The 17163-nt window shown below is 36.6% G+C and overlaps 1 protein-coding gene across 1 annotated transcript in view; it reads right to left on the bottom strand.

Moving 5' to 3' along the window:
• LOC132117502 (gamma-aminobutyric acid receptor subunit alpha-3-like) overlaps positions 1 to 17163 on the bottom strand; it is a 220801-nt gene that overhangs the window by 41669 nt on the left and 161969 nt on the right. The window contains exon 8 of the mRNA XM_059526826.1: positions 12288 to 12440. Coding sequence (XP_059382809.1) covers positions 12288 to 12440 — 153 coding nt within the window. The remainder of the gene's footprint in view (positions 1 to 12287; positions 12441 to 17163) is intronic.

Below are 17163 nucleotides of genomic sequence, written 5' to 3'. Positions count from 1 at the left end.
AAGTACATTTTACTTATTTTTTGATGTAAGTACATAGTAGTTAGGGACACCTAATATAAAGTGGGACCAAAAAAAAAAAATACAATGGTGGTCTATGGTCTTGAAACATCTAATCAACTGTGATTAGAAAGTTAACCCAAACATTTGTGACTGTTTCAAGGACAGGTGCTTTTATAATATATACCACTTTACTTTGTGAAGTGTTTTAGTTGATTTCACCAAATGAAAGCTCTCAGCACTGGGATTCATGCCAATGCACAGGGTGTCATAGGCTAAAAAGAAGTATCCTTATAAGTGATGGAAGCTTTTAAAGGAAATGGGAGTAAACATGGGAAATGCGTTGCTCTTACACCACAATAACGTTTATAAAAAATTATTATGGGCCTTAGATTGCTGCATATATCAGTGAGGAGTGGTGACTTCTTTAACTAGGCATGCTGTCTAATTTATTAATTTGTCAGATATGCTAAATAAGAAACATCACTGCAGGTGTTCATGGTGTTTTTTATGTTTCTTAAACACATACACAATCTCCACTGCAGACTGAACAAGCAAAAGACACAAGATAGTAGTGTTTTACATTGGTCGCATTCGTGTGGTGTTTGGTGTGTATATACTGTAGGTAATCATTTGATGTTTCTGTGTAGATTTACTATGCAAATTTATACGTTAAAATTGTTTCAAAAGAAGTGTTTGCCTTTGCAAGAGATGCATAATGTTTGGCATGTTGTGTGAATCTTTTGTGTGTAGAATTGAGAGAAAAGGAGTCATAGTTTCAGAAATTGTAAGCAATTGAAAAAAAAAGAAACATAAAGTGGTTCCACTCTTTTACTGAACTGAAAGTTATTTCATCAAGTGAAACTTGAAGTGAACAAAGAACCAAAACTGTGTTATGTGTACTTCAACCTTATGTAAATAATATTGTGTTTTTAATTATGTGTATAAACATTTGTACAATTTTGTGTATAAACAATCTTAATAGAGGGCATAATGTGCATATGAATTTCTGATTTGTGATATCTGATCTTTTGGAATGACTCGCCATTTGGCAATAGACTGCTGAAGGCAGTAAATCCAATTAAAATTGCATTTCATACAGGCCCCTTCCTGCATAAATTGGGTGATTCTTGGCCATGGAATGGACTGGATTCTTGGAATATGCTTCCACATGGACCATTGTTGATGTCTGGATCCAGGAGACTAATGCTCTGGTGACAATAACAATCTGGTGAATCTAAATTTAACTAAATTAACTGACAAGATAAATTGGTTGTGCTATTAAATCATGGCCCTTCAATTCTGCAGAATTAAATTTGATGATTAAAAAAAGAGCATAAAAAGCAAATGGCTCTGAATAGATGCAATAGTGTTTCGGTCTGTTACTGCCCACTGACTTAGAAGAGAATGCAGATGGAAGATGCTGGTATATTATTACCAGGGGGGCATTCTGACTTCAGTGCAAATAAAACAACATAAATAAAACATAGCTATATAATGTGCAATATATGGTGTGCTGTTGAAAAGAGGCTGCAATTCAAATGAATACTGAGCACTGTTTGCTCCCATAAATGTCAGTGGCTGACAATTAAACTGAAATCTATGGCTGATGAGGATCTGTAGAGTGTCAAAAAGTCGAATGGCAAAGAAGATTCTCATTAAACTTTTCATTAGGCATTATCTCCATCTGGAAATGGAGTGAAAAGCAATGGGAACATTAGAAAGAATGTCACACAAGTTGCTATTGTCTCTGCAGAGACAGTTGTCTATTATATGCCCCGTGTGTCGAAACCATAAATTACACATTACACTGTGGAGCTGTGAAGAAAATTACAAAATAGGGATTATCTGAGTGAAATGTCAGGTTAGACCCATCAGAGGAGATCTTAGAAACTGGCAGCTATCCAGAGACGATGTTTGTGAGATGATGCATAAGCCTAGAAATACTGACACAGGCTTTGCTTTTTAGTGTGGTGGATGAGATGGTTTCTTCAGTGCATAATTTGAACAGTGATCAATTCCAAGGTCATTTTCCTGAAACCTTGTTTCATAATTCTTTAAATATTGGAAAATGTGGATTCAGATTTTTAACATACAACCTTGCATCCTAAATGTAAATATGATCATATATATATGATATAGTTCATGTGCATTTCATGTCTTTTTGGCATCGTTCAACTCTTTGATTAGAGTCCACCTGAGGTACAAGATTTGATTTGACATTTGATTGATTTGATATGGAAAAGCAAACACTTGCTTAAATGATGACTACAAGCAGCATTTTCTGATGAGCATAGTGGCCAACCTCCCTGCAATTGCTGTCTAAAGCCACGCCCCCTGAACACATGAATGCACACACAGACCAGAATACCAAAGACAACATTACTACAATAGGCTACACCAGTGGTTCCCAATTCCAGTCCTCGCACCCCACCATTTAAATAGTATTTATTTATAGAGGTATATTATTTCACAATTCAAACTTTTTTCTTGTAAGTTTCGTCTGTGTGTGAAGATGCTGAGCAGTGCAAATCTGTGAGTGAATGTTTCGAAATGAAGTAAACTTCAATGGATTTCATTAGGGAGCAATGAACACTGTGTAGGGATCATATCGATCGGAAAACGGTTCAGTGCACTTAGCTCACTTCTAATGAGCTGGTTATCTGAATCGGGTTTGTTAACCAAGCGAGACAAAACAGGCGAAATATTACGCAATATATGCAAGGACTGGAACTGGGAACTGCTGGGCTACATCATGTGTCATTTATCAATAAAAAAACTTTAAATTTACTACAATTCCAGGAAGGAAGATCAGGTTGTTGATGTTTGCATTTTGCATAGGGTGGGTGAATGCGCTGATGACGTATCCTGTCTGCCCGAACTGGGTGCACAGAGGTATGCAGATATATATGTTGACAGGCAGGTTGGAAAGCCAATTAAAACACTTGAACCGAGCGTTTTGATTGGACGAACATTTCTTGGTCCTACGCCTTCCACAGAATATATAAATACAGATAAATACATTTACATCACTTAATGATTGCTAATGGAATGTGAAAAGACCAGAGGTGTCAAGTAACGAAGTACAAATACTTCATTACATTACTTAAGCAGAAATTTGGGGTATCTATACTTTACTTGAGTAATTATTTTTCAGCCGACTTTTTACTTCTACTCCTTACATTTTCACGCAAGTATCTGTACTTTCTACTCCTTATTTAAAAAATAGCTTCATTACTGCTATTTAATTTCGTCTTGTTGTCATTCAAAAAAAAACAAAAAAAAACAAAACCTATCCAGATAAATCGCGCCATCCGGATGAAGTGAATTTGATTGTGGTTGGATGAGAAGTATAAACATATACCATTCCGACACCCTATTGGTTTGTATGCGATCCATCGCACCAGCACATGACACAAATCACATCACACTCCATTATGGACATAGCCAGTTTTGGGTTCGTTTATCAAAAAATATATTTCTTAAAAGGAGGGTTGGGTATGGAACCGGTATGCACCGAACCGAATAAGAGCAAGCAGATTTCGGTGCCTTTTAAATGCCTGAGCGATCGATTGAAATTTGTCCTGGTTCTCCGAAATGTACACAAGATGCACGGGCGTCGCTAGGCCTTTTTTAGTAGGGCTGTAGCATTTAGCTCCATAAACTGTACACAAATTCGCGATCGCCTGAGAGTCAGTCCCCTTAAATTTCATATGAAACCGGCGTCAGACCGGTCTCCTCTCCATCTTTCAGTGCGCTATTCAACCCGCAGACCGCGGTGGAGCAGCGCGAGCGACTCAAGCACAAACAGAGGACACAAGGTATGTGTTTATCGATAGATTGTTAGAATATCCGTATCTGTGCAGTTCTTTGTCATAAATACAGTTTACAATACAGTTTACAAAAGGTCACGAGGGAGCAGTTGGTTTCTCATCTACTGTAGTTTTCGCTGCGTTCTCCGCTCATTACTAAACAGCTGTTTCCCCCAGCGAAAATCTAGCCCTTAACACATATGAACGAACACATACTTTAATTACACTTATTTAAATATACTTAATTTATTCATACATACTTTATGCATACACTACTGTACAAAAGTCTTAGGCACGTTAGTATTTTCACTTAAAAGAATGGTGTTCGGCCAGTTACTTATATATTTTGCTGTAGTGTGTCAGTATAAAATATCAGTTTACATTTCCAAAACATTCATTTTGCCGTTGTCAGACTGCTTGTGCATTCAAAATCGCACTAGATTATTATTAAAATGAATGGCAAACTGATATTTCCTTCTGACACACTACAGCAAAATATATAAATAACTGGCTTAAAACCCTTTTTTGGGGTGAAAATACTAATGTGCCTAAGACTTTTGCACAGTACTGTACTTTACAAACGACATTGTTGCTACTTTATAAAGAATGACCATACAGTAATTCACAGAACTGATTAAAGAGAGTGACAGACGGCACTCATTTTAACTAAATATCAGAGTGAGTGACAGAGATACAGTAGAAACATTATGTGTGGTTTTGTTTTAAATAATGACCCAGATTGTGAAATACATTTATTAGCCTTAGATTAAGGGAAGTACAACTTGGGTGCTTTCTCTTCGTCCTCCACAAATTAAGCTACTGTAGGTAGTTCGGTAGCGAGAAGTTTGAATAAATTATCGTTTGCGATTGACAATGTTGTGATAAGTAGGCTATACCAACTTTGTTACCCCCCCCCCCACACAAACACACACTGGACATAGCAGACGTATGTACCGAATACAGGAAGCTATCAATCAAGAAGGTATCAGGATTATGAGTTATTTTTCATTTTTAGTTTTTGATTATTCACTTGGATTAATCATTCATTTTGACAGCACTATAATGTTTATTGTATATAGGCAACCATACAAGGGTAATTGTTACTAAGCCTGCACCAATGTTCTTGTCCATTGCCCTCGCAGATTCCTTCAGCTAAGCTTGGATGTACATTTACATTCCATTAAAGGTTATTGATGACATGCCTCTGAAGTATGACTTTTTGCATACCATTGCATACCATAACAATACTTATAGGCAACTAGTCATTATATCTCTAGTCCTTTAATGTATTTGCATTGTACTAAAGCGCGTTCATTTTCAATGGGCATATATGCGGCAGAAACAGGTAGCCTAGTGCATCCCAAATTTTTACACATTATAGTCATTATAGTCATTATAACATTATAGTCATTATGGCCTTTAGAAAAATGTTTTTTTGAGGAGGTGGGGTAGTGCACAATAGGCCCCTGTGGTGCGGCCTAAGCTTTTGTTCTTAATGGCATTTTTTTCCCCTTACATTACTTTTTTACTTTTATACTTTTAAGTAGTTTTTTAAACCAGTACTTTTACACTTTTACTTGAGTAAAAAGCTTGAGTTGATACTTCAACTTCTACAAAAGTCTTTTTAAACCCTAGTATCTATACTTCTACTTGAGTAATGAATGTGAATACTTTTGACACCACTGGAAAAGACTTTGAACCAGCATAACAAAAAATGTTTCTGAAGACAATCACCTATTGCACCCTTAAGACACTTAAGGCTTATGGGCAGTAGACAATTATGTTCACAGTTATAATAACTGAAGACAGCAAATACGTACACCTTTCAATTGACTATGAAAAACATCAGAATCCTGGGTTCCCTGCTCACCTGCATGGACATGCCATAGACCTGCTGCAGGAGGCATGCGGACTGCAGATATAGCAAGAGAAATAAACTGCAATGTCTTTAATCTAAGCCCAAGTCAATGCTACAGGGTGATAACAGGAAGGGCAGGTGTTCATCCATGCAGTAGCAAACCATGTATAACCATGCGTCCCCCCGGACGTGTTCAAGAATATGCAAGTGCCTTGGTAGAAGAGTGGGTAACATCTCAGCAAGAACTAACTCCTGTGGCAAAAATAGTTGACAACAGAAAACAGCCATTTATGATTACTGGCAAATCTATGGGCAGCAGTCAGATGGCAGATTGGTGTGCTAAAGCTGCTGAGGTTTAGCACTTAGGGGAGCTGGCTTTGAAGACCTACACAGTACAACCTCCAGGCACCTTGGAAAACACTACATTTAGCAATGGCTGTCTACCAACCTGGCTTCTCCATTACTTCAAGATCCAGCCAGCAGCCTGATTCTGTGCTGTTTCATCACGTCTGCAGACATAGCTGTGTGAACCTTGTGGAATATCAATAAGGGTCCGCTCTACACCTCATTAGTACCTCTCGAATGGAGCCTACCAGCATAACTACAGTGGGTTTCAGCACAAATAAAATAGTACATTAAATAGTACAGTATACAACAGAATAAATCTTTATGCTATATATGATATAATAGCATTACATAAATCTCAATAAAGATAACCACAGTGAAGTGATATATACAAAATAGTGCAAAATAAAAGCTGTATATTGTAAAGTACATGCGCTTTTATTAAACTTATGTTTATTAACATAGATTAAATCAAGTCAAGTCACCTTTATTTATATAGCGCTTTAAACAAAATACATAGCGTCAGAGCAACTGAACAACATTCATTAGGAAAACAGTGTGTCAATAATGCAAAATGACGGTTAAAGGCAGTTCATCATTGAATTCAGTGATGTCATCTCTGTTCAGTTAAATAGTGTCTGTGCATTTATTTGCAATCAAGTCAACGATATAGCTGTAGATGTAGATTAGATTACCATCATTAGATGTACAGTCGTGGCCAAAAGTTTTGAGAATTACATAAATATTGGAAATTGGAAAAGTTGCTGCTTACGTTTTTATAATAGCAATTTGTATATACTCCAGAATGTTATGAAGAGTGATCAGATGAATTGCATAGTCCTTCTTTGCCATGAAAATTAACTTAATCCCAAAAAAACCTTTCCACTGCATTTCATTGCTGTCATTAAAGGACCTGCTGAGATCATTTTAGTAATTGTCTTGTTAACTCAGGTGAGATCAGATCTCTGTGTGGAGCACTGGCTGCTGTCAGACTCATTGTGCAAACAAAAATCTCATTGGATTATTACATTAATTGGCAAAAATTATGTTTGGAAATGTAAATTGGTATTTCCTACTGACACACAACAGCAAAACATAGAAACAACTGACTTAAAAGCAATTTTTGTTGCTGAAAATACTAGTGGCCTAAGACTTTAGCACAGTACTGTATATATATATATATATATATATATATATATATATATATATATATAATATTAATAATATTTATGATTTCACACAACCAAGACAACTCCATGAAAGTTCGCTTCAAAAAACAGGAAGAAACATTTAAATTACTCCTTCCGGTCATGTGTTTGCACTCTAGAAACCAGCAGGCTTCAGATCACTGATTAGCTTTGGCACATTCGCTTTGTGTGAGACACCTGGGGTTTCTGTTGCACACTTTTCAACACCTCTCCTCTGGACAAGATAACCAGGGGTGAATGTTAATAGCAGAAGTAAACTAGAAGTTAAAGTCGCAAAAGATGGAGTAGCATTTCTTACGGAGGTGAAGAGCATGCCTAGTGGGGCTTCTTCATAGCAGTGTGGCAACCAGTTAGTGATGCAATTCTTACCCAGAGTGTGATTTCTGATTAGTCACGTTTATGGACTCAACTTGGGTAATGGGAAATTAGTCAGATACAACCTCCCACTTGTCTTTATGAAAGATGTATGATAGGGTACTAATTAATGCAGCATTCAGAGCACTCACAGCTTTTTATTCTTTTGACACAAGGAAATTAACAGCCTTTTTTCTGCTTGTCTCCTAGCTGTTTCTTCTTGATTAACTTAGCAGTCAAACGCTTTAATACAACTCAACTCAATGTGATGTTATATTCTGAAAACAATGTTCTATTCTGAATTACTCCTGTCTGCTTGGCCTAGTTATAAACAATCTAGATTACATATAACTAATGAATAAATGTAGTCTCGTATATCAGAACACATTATTAAAAATCCGCTTTACATAGTCAGACCAGGATTACTATTTAAGATCAAGTATTTTTAAAAGGTTTTACCTAGACCTAAAGTCCCAAATATGTATAAATAGTTGGTGAAATGTTCATGCATTTAAGAGTTAAAATCTAAGCGAATGCATTCAAGTTACATTTTCTGTTTTTTATTTATTTATTTTTATTTTTTTAAATAAATTAATAGATTATTGGACAAAAAAAATAGTACAAACAAAAGAAACAGTGATGCATGCTTAAGAAAACCACTCAATATTAAAACATGAATGAATATCTAAGCCTGTGTGGGCTGAAGAACAATTCTAAGGAGCCTGTCTTAAAGGTTGTGGGTGTGCAAAGGATAATGGTGATGGTGGGCTGCAAAGAATAAGATGGTGAAGATGAAATATGACTATACACCTGAGTAAGCTGCACTGCATGTATTAGTTTTAGCTTGAAAATTATACAGTTAGCACAAGATAAAAGACAACAATGAATAGGCAAAATAGGCTTTAGAAAGAACAAAGAGATGAGAGGGAATGATAAAACACATACAATGGTAACAGTGGCAGTACAAGAACCTAAGCGGCATGATTCAATTTTTACTGAAGGGAAAAACTAACTTGAGGTGTGGAAACATTGGGGACTTTGAAAGGGACAGATGGAGAAGAAAACAAGAAGATGACAGGACTGGAATTAGCAGGGCTCTGTCCTGGCAGCTCTGTTTATTTTGTCCTTGTTTATTTAATGTTTCTATGTTTGTTCTGTGTGTAAGCACACGGGTTCATCTTATTTATGTTGGTCATGTGCTCTCCTTGTCCTGCTCCTTGTTTCCCCATTATCACGCCCTCTCATTTAGTCGTTGTCTAGTCCTTGCTTTCCTCTCTATTTACTTTCATTTTCTTTTTATTTTGCACATTTTGTAGTATTGCATCAGAAACGAATGACAGAAACTGCAAAAAAAAAAAAGAAAAAAAAAAAAAGGCAATGAACCACACCACAATTTACACAAAGTTATTTACGCTTGCTGGAGGTTTGGTTTCTTGTGTGAAAAAGGGTTAATGCATTGAAGGGAGATGGAAATGCACTTTGCGAATAAATTTCTCCATTCGCATCAAAAATGTGATGTGACTGCGCTATGTGATGGCACAACTTGACTTATAGTATTTCATCTGCTGGTTCTGAGGTGCATATAATTTATTATATTATTTATTATAATTAGTGCCTACTCCTACTTTTCTCAGTGATATTAATGCCAGTTTATCAGTTAGAGTGTATTTTGTTCTCTTTGACTCATTGGATGGAAATGATGCTTATGTTTTATGCAATATTCCAATTTTGCACACATGTTAAATTTGCAGCTTTGGATGGAAACCTGGCTACTGTCTTCACTGGTTTGTTTTGTGCCATATGTACACACTTTGTTGTGCTACATTCTCCACTTTTTTTCTTGCTTTAATTATTTATCTAGTGTTCTCATTTACTTTTTACTTTCAGTAAGTTCTGTAGCTATTTTCATAGTCTTCTTGAGTGTGTTACTCTTGTCCTTTGCTTTGTTTTTATTTTTAATCATTCTAGTTTTTATTCTACTGGTTAGTTCTTTATCTTTTAATTACATTAGTCTTTAGTGCTACAGTTACTGCCATATTATTAAGCGAAGATATAAAAAGGAACCATGTTTACTACAGCACTCAAAACTGTGTTCGTACCAATGACTTGCTTTACACTGCTTGCATATGCAGCTAACATCTTAATAGAAATGACAACTTATAGACAACAACTAATTTTTCCCCTCTGGTCTTCTCATGGGACTGTCTTCTTTACATACAGTAATACGTTATAATTTAATTATGTTGTTTAAAGTGGTTGGTTCTTATTTAGAAACAGTAGAATTTTGATATGTAGTTCCTGCTCTCATGGTTTTACTTATGATTGCCTTGCTTCATTAGTCCATAGTTGTCCGCTAAAGCAACTTATCACTTTGACCTGTTCCTTGTTTCATACTGTAATATATTTTGGATTTAAACCCCAGTGATTCCTATGATCTTATCATGTTTTAGTGAATAGATGCTAATGTTTTAGTTCAAGTTGTCCTGCATCTAGAATATCCTCTTTTGGGTTCACACTGCACAATTTAGCCCTATTTTTCACTCCAATAGTTTTGTGGAAATCGCCAGTAAATGCCCAAAAGGGCGGGCAGCAATTTCATCTGTGCTGCAGGATCTCAAATGCACTACTGTTTAGCTTCCACACTGTGCACAAAAATGCTAAAATTATTATAGGCTAACATTAGATTGAGCTGCCATGTAAAGTTGCTACTATACATATCTCAGATGATAAGCCATATTTGAGGTCGATGAATGTTAGGTGAGCATATGGATGTCCTGCTCAATGTACTATATATTACCACATAGACCAAAAGGGCTACAGCTTTCACATTCCTAGAACCAAGCCAATCCTGAACCAGAAAAAAATGTCAGAAGCATTTCACCTGGGGTAAGGAGAAAAAGAACTGGACTGTTGCTCAGTGATCCAAAGTCCTCTTTTCAGTTGAACGTAAATTTAGCATTTCATTTGGAAATCAAGGTCTGGAGTCTGGAGGAAGATTGGAGAGGCACAGAATCCAAAGTCCAGTGTGAAGTTTCTGAAGTCAGTGATGATTTGGGGTGCCGTGACATCTGCTGGTGTCAGTCCATTGTGTTTTATCAAGTCCAAAGTCAATGCAGCCATCTACCAGGAGATTTTGGAGCACTTTATGCTTCCATCTGCTGACAAGCTTTATGGAGATGCTGATTTCATTTTGCAGCAGGACTTTAGCACTTGCCCACAGTGCCAAAACCACTTCCAAGTGGTTTGATGACCATAAAATTACTGTGCTTGATTGGCCAGCCAACATGCCTGACCTGAACCTCACAGAGAATCTATGGGGTATTGTGAAGAGGAAGATAAGTAACATCTGACAAGCAATACAGAGGAGCTGAAGGCCGCTATCTAAGCAACCTGGGCTTCAATAACATTTTAACAGTGCAATGCCGTCAAATACCACATTGAAAAGACTGCTTGATCTTACAGGTTGACTTTGCACAACATCAGAAATATCAGGCCCTTTTTAACGGAGCATGCTGCACAACTTCTTGTCCAGGCCCTTGTAATTTCTAAGCTGGACTACTGCAATGCACTTCTGGCTGGACTTCCATCAAGCACAATCAAACCTCTACAAATGATTCAGAATGCAGCAGCAAGACTGGTTTTCAATGAGCCCAAAAAGCCCATGTTACAACTCTCTTTATCTCCTTGCACTGGCTTCCAGTTGTGGCTCGCATCAAGTTCAAGACATTGATGCTTGTATATAGAACAGCCTCAGGCTCAGCACCCGCCTAAAAAAAAAAAAACCTTCCCCTTTATTTATTCCTTCTCTTTCTAGTTTTAACTGATTTGAACAATACCTAAAACTTGGTATTACAAGCACGGTTTGCCTCTTTAAGAAGAATCGCTTTATGTTTCCCCCAATTGTAAGTCGTTTTGGATAAAAGAATCTGCAAAATGACTAAATGTAAATGACAGCGATTCTTCCTATTGAAAAGTTGCCTAATGTGTGGCCCCTGAAAATCATGCAGTGTGCAGCTTGAGTGAATCAAGAATGGTTGTGAGAAGTGTCAGAAATGCATTTATTCTATAGCTGATTTGCAGAAACTTTCTCATCAGTAACATCCTCCACAGTAATTCTGGCAGAATGAGCACTTCTTTGCACCTGATGCTCCGGCCCTCATTAAAAAGCAAACCGCAGATGAAGTCAGACACCATGCCAAAGTGGATGTGAGCTCAATAAGCTATAATCTCTTAACTTCAGCTTTCTTAAAGATCCTGTGCGAACAGGCTGCTGAAGGAGATACAGCTGCAATACTCTTGTGTTTATCTTTTCCTTTTCTGTCCTGTCAGCATTCCTTTTTTTTTTTTTTTTAGTTCATTTGATTCCAGGTTTAGGTTCATCTAATCTGTAATGAATTAGGTGCTTGTGTGGTGGCTGTGGTAATTACAGCATTTCAAAACAAATTCCATCACTATCCAGGTTTAGGACTTCTCTGAAAAACTTTTACACAGAATACAAACTTTTCAAATAATCCCTGGTGTTCTTGTTTACTGAATGCATCCTGTTGTTTCATAATGGCAGATAAAAACAAAAGCATCTCTACAAATATAATGCACAGTATGTTTTGATGTAGTCTCATAATGTAAACAGCAGTTCTATCCTGGACATATTATTTGCCGGATTACTCGCAGAGTACATCTGTGCATTAGTAAACAAACAGAAGAAAAGCTCACCGAAGACGGTACGTGCTGGAACGGACTCCCGGTTCAACCAGAAGGAGACCTGAGACAGAATGACGGTCATTATGCAAGGGAGATATGTTTGGATCACGAAGTAGCCAATTTTCCTTTTCAAATGGAAATACGTTGTCATCACCACATATTCTCCTATATGAGAAATTAGAAAAGAGAAGAGAGAGACCATAAGAAGGATGAATTATTGATGAGACAACACAGACTAAAATATTCAGAATTTTATTTATGGATGATCATGCAGGAAGAGCAACTGAGAGGTAGGAGGTAGGGGTCTTGTGTTCAAGAGGAGGTTTAACTGATTGCTTCTTGTAGATCACAGCACCAAGGGCAGATGATTCGAGTTGTTATCCCAGCATGGCTGGGGCAGATTGGATGTTCTAACCTCAACAGTGAGAAGGAAGTGACAGACAATTGGTCAATCTGAAAGCTCTGCAATTTTGTTCTCTCTGAAGTTCTGACAGAGCATAAGGGACTGCAATTATGTCTTTAAAATCAGAGGTCAGATGACCAAATTACACTGCAAAGGTCATTTAATTTTGGTTCAAAATTTCCATAAAAATCAAATGAAAGGAAATCCTATTTTTTAGTGGCTGGTCTATCGTATATGATCGTAATCGGATATCGTATATCGTAAGTAGGAGACTCATGCAAAAGTCTACATTTTCTTTCCATTACTTCTTTGCAACAGCATAGACTCATCAGTCATATTTTGTTCTAGCACAAAGCCTCATGGCCATGTTAATAACAGTTTAGTATAGGGACCAATTCTCACTATCAACTAGTTGCTTATTAGCATGCCTAATCATAACATATTGTTTGTTTATTAGTACTATTAAGCATATTCTGCATGATCATATTCTACATTCCTAATTCTACACCATAGCTAAACTTAACAACTACCATGCTAACTATTTATATAAGCAAATTAATAGTCTATTGAGGCAAAAGTCATAGTGAATAGTTTGTTAATAGTGATAATTGGACCTTAAAATATCTTTAGTAAACCTTTAAGAGCACATTGTATAGTATAGAAAAATATTCTGGAATTCGTCGATAATGTAAGTTATATAAGTGCATTTTATAATGTGACAGATGTAGGCTATATAACTATTACATCTGTAATTAAGCAACAAAGCTGATTTGAAATGTATCTTTGTATTTTGAAACTGTGCTTGCGCTTTCATTTACAAGACACTTCGGAAACAAATTTGGCAATGTGCAAAAGTGAGCGATTTGTAATATAACACATATAGTGATATGGACTGTATTTGTTCATTATCAGCCCTCATTCTAGAAAAGAAAACCCCAGGCATTCTCTAAAGTATATTCTCTTTTAATGACAGAATTTTCATTTTTATGTGAATAAAATATTAGTTGAACAAGACCTGAGGTTGAAATACTAATCTCTGTGGGAAAAGCAATTTTCGACCGAGTTAGCATTTTCTCCCTGTACTGGGAGGCAGAGTGGAGGACAATTAAAATGACAAAATGAAAAATAAACAGATGCTTCTGGTGCTTTAAAAACAAACACTGGAACATTTGTCTTTTCCATTTCAGCTGAGGGGGGACAATAAAATAGGTGTCTCATCTGGAAGCAAGTACAAGCCCTTTCTCCAGCACTGACAAACAACCAGAGCTTTTTTTTAAACGTGTCTTAATAGTGACACACCAATTTGTGTGTGGGGTCCTGGTATTCCTTACATTATGGGGACCAAATGTCCCCACAGGGATAGTAATCACAAGTTTAGATCTTGTGGGAAATTTATTTATTTATTTATGATCCTCATGAGGAAAACAGCTTGTAAATCAAACAGAACATTTTAAAAGACTAAAAACGCCTGTAGTTTTGTGTGAGGGGTAGGTTTAGGGTAAGGGGATAGAAAATAAAGTTTATGCAGAATAAAAACCATACGCCTATGGAATGTCCTCATATAATGTGTCAGATTCTCAAATTCTGATCCACTCTGCTGCACTCCATCCAGCTGTTTTTGAATGCTAGAATGCATTCTGTGGGAACTGCAATTAGGTGGTATTTCAAGCTTGAGTTGCTCAGAAGAAAGGAAAATCCTCATTTTACGTATGAATGAGGAAGCATGATCAAATGCATTATTTTTTTAATATAATTCAACACTAAATTAAATGGACAGCTCAAATATATTTATAGATAGAATTGTTGCTCTATTTTTAAGCAGTCTTTACACAACTAAGATTACATAGAAGCTGCATCTGATGCAACCAGGTCTTTCAATACATTATATATTTATTATACAACAATCTCAATTGCAATCACAAAAAAGCCCTATAATATAGTTCTATAAATAACCCTAACCCTAAGTCAGTGATCCTTAAATCTGACTCGCGGCATCCACTTTCCAGCCGAGTTTAGCTCCAAACCTAATCAAACAAACCTACCTGTGATTTTTTAATGACCCTGAAGACACTGATTAGCAAACTCAGGTGTATTTGATTTGTGTTAGGGCTAAACTATGCAGGAAATCACTGCCCTAAGTGACATCCCTAAGTCCTAAGATTGTGAAATGAATATTTTGTCTATTTAGGATTTTATTTCTCACTTTAACAACCCATTGTAGCTGCCAGTCTGCCCATGTTAATTTTTATCTAAATATTTTATTCATAGATTTTGTCTTTCGATGATAATGTACTTTACACTCATATTCATTCATTTAGTCAGTTTTATCTGACTTCAGTTCTGACTTTTATTTTTTCATTTTTGCTATTTTTACACGTTGCATGGAACAGTGTTATTTCACTGGAGCTCAAGCCCCCAGTCCTTTAATGGGTCTGAAATGTAGATTAACCCCTGCTTGTTATTTGCGAGGCCCAAGAGGCAACAGATCCAGGAACTACATCACACAGATGACAAAAATGTGGCCATTTAAAAGAAAAGGAAAGAAGAAAAACATAAATCTTGTGTATTTCATTCTGTTAGTTACATTATATAGTTCTTGCTCATGTGTAAAAGCATTTTATATTTTTCCCTGTCTGCCAGTTTTAAAAAAGTATCATTAATGCAACAATTATTCACATATTCCTAGAAATTAACAAACATAAGCAAGAATTAGCTCTTGATTCAGACTTTGGTCCCACTTTATATTAGGTGCCCTTAACTACTATTTACTTATTAATCAGTTGATACAATGAACTTATTTTGTACATACATGTTTGTTTTTGTTTTATATTGTACTTATACGGTATTCAAAAAAATACCCGAATGTTATTACATATGTAATTCATTTCTGTAATTACATTTATAAATACAATGTTGACCCATCTCTTACACCAGTGGTTCTCAACCTTTTTTTCCAGCGGGCCGCACTATGGTCCAAATGCAAGTCTCGCGGGCTATATATAATTTAATATAATATAATTATATTATAATATATATATTATTACGCGGGTAATATAATTTACATATTACGTCACCAATACAAAACAACCTGATTTATAATATTGTAGCCTAAATATTATGATATCTAATCGATTACATTCATTCGAAATAAATAAATAATTATACTCCCCATAAATAAAACACCTGATGCTGTCAGGAGCTGACCAATTTCATGAAATTCGGCTCGAAAGGAGTAACAGCACAAACAAGTTGCGATTGTAAAGACTGTGTTATACTTTCCGCATGAGCAATCCAGAAGCGGACACAGCCAACGCGGACGCGGACGCGGACGCGGACGCGGACGCGGACGCGGACTTCTTCCATTTATACTTCCGAAAGCGTACGCTGATGGTCCGCTCTGCAACAAACATGTGAACAAATAATTGCCCATAATTATTGCACATCGCTGTCTTTACATTCTTTTATTGAAGGACTGCACAGGTTTGAGTAGCAATGGGCTTCTTCACACTGCCTGCGCATGTGCAGTTGTGCTTTTGAAGCCTGACCACATCCACCTGTCCATGCGGTCGTCTGCTCAGAGCCTCGGCACACACTCTCCGATGGCGATTTTTACATCACGCCTACCTAGCGGTCCATAGGCTTTAAGATGCAGTCTTTAAGACGCGCACGGGACCATGAGCTGATGCGCGACATTGCAGAAAATGTGCGTTTACAAATGTAGCCTATGTTGATCCAAATATGGAAAGCACTTTCGAATTTCATAATATGAGGTTCTCTCCAGAGATGTTTTGCCACATTTCTTCAATTAAGGATTGCTACGTAGTATATGGTGTTTCCATTTGCCTGAACTTCTTCAAGTGATTTGTGAGGCACTACTGATACTGCGACTATTCTTGTTTGTATGTGTTCATTCGCTAGCATTCTCTACATTTTTTTATCTCCCTTAAAAACAAATTTGTCATTTCTGATGCTCAATTTTACCTGAACTAATGGCTGTTGATGACTATTTGAATAGAATTCTGCCAAAGTGCGCGCTTGTATGTGTTCGTTAAATGCTTAATGTTATGTGAGTAAATCTGCTCATGTCTGAAAATAATATTATGAAAAACCCGGGCCACGGGTTGAGAACCGCTGTCTTACACCTTAACCCATCACCCTACCCATACAACCAAACCTGTTCCTAACCTTACCTGTATCCCACCTTAATAGCAGCAAAAGTGTTTTGAAAAACAATATGAACACAAACATCACATTGTATTATTCCTGATGTAAGTGCATAGTAGTTAAGTCCACCTAATATAAAGTGCGACCCAGACTTTTGCTGAGAGGGAAATATGGAATCTGGACTTCTATGATCTATATAATACCTTTGGATCAAAGCTTACTCATTTATGACCAATTTCCCTTTCACTGGCTCTAGAAGAAGTGCGCCACAAATAATGTGGACTTGAGGTCAATTTCATCTCTCATTTTGACATGTGCACA

This window comes from Carassius carassius, chromosome 36 (genome assembly GCF_963082965.1).
Source record: "Carassius carassius chromosome 36, fCarCar2.1, whole genome shotgun sequence".
NCBI classification, from domain to species: domain Eukaryota; kingdom Metazoa; phylum Chordata; class Actinopteri; order Cypriniformes; family Cyprinidae; genus Carassius; species Carassius carassius.
Note: the sequence above shows the minus strand (reverse complement) of the source record. Positions and strands in the feature narration are given on the sequence as shown.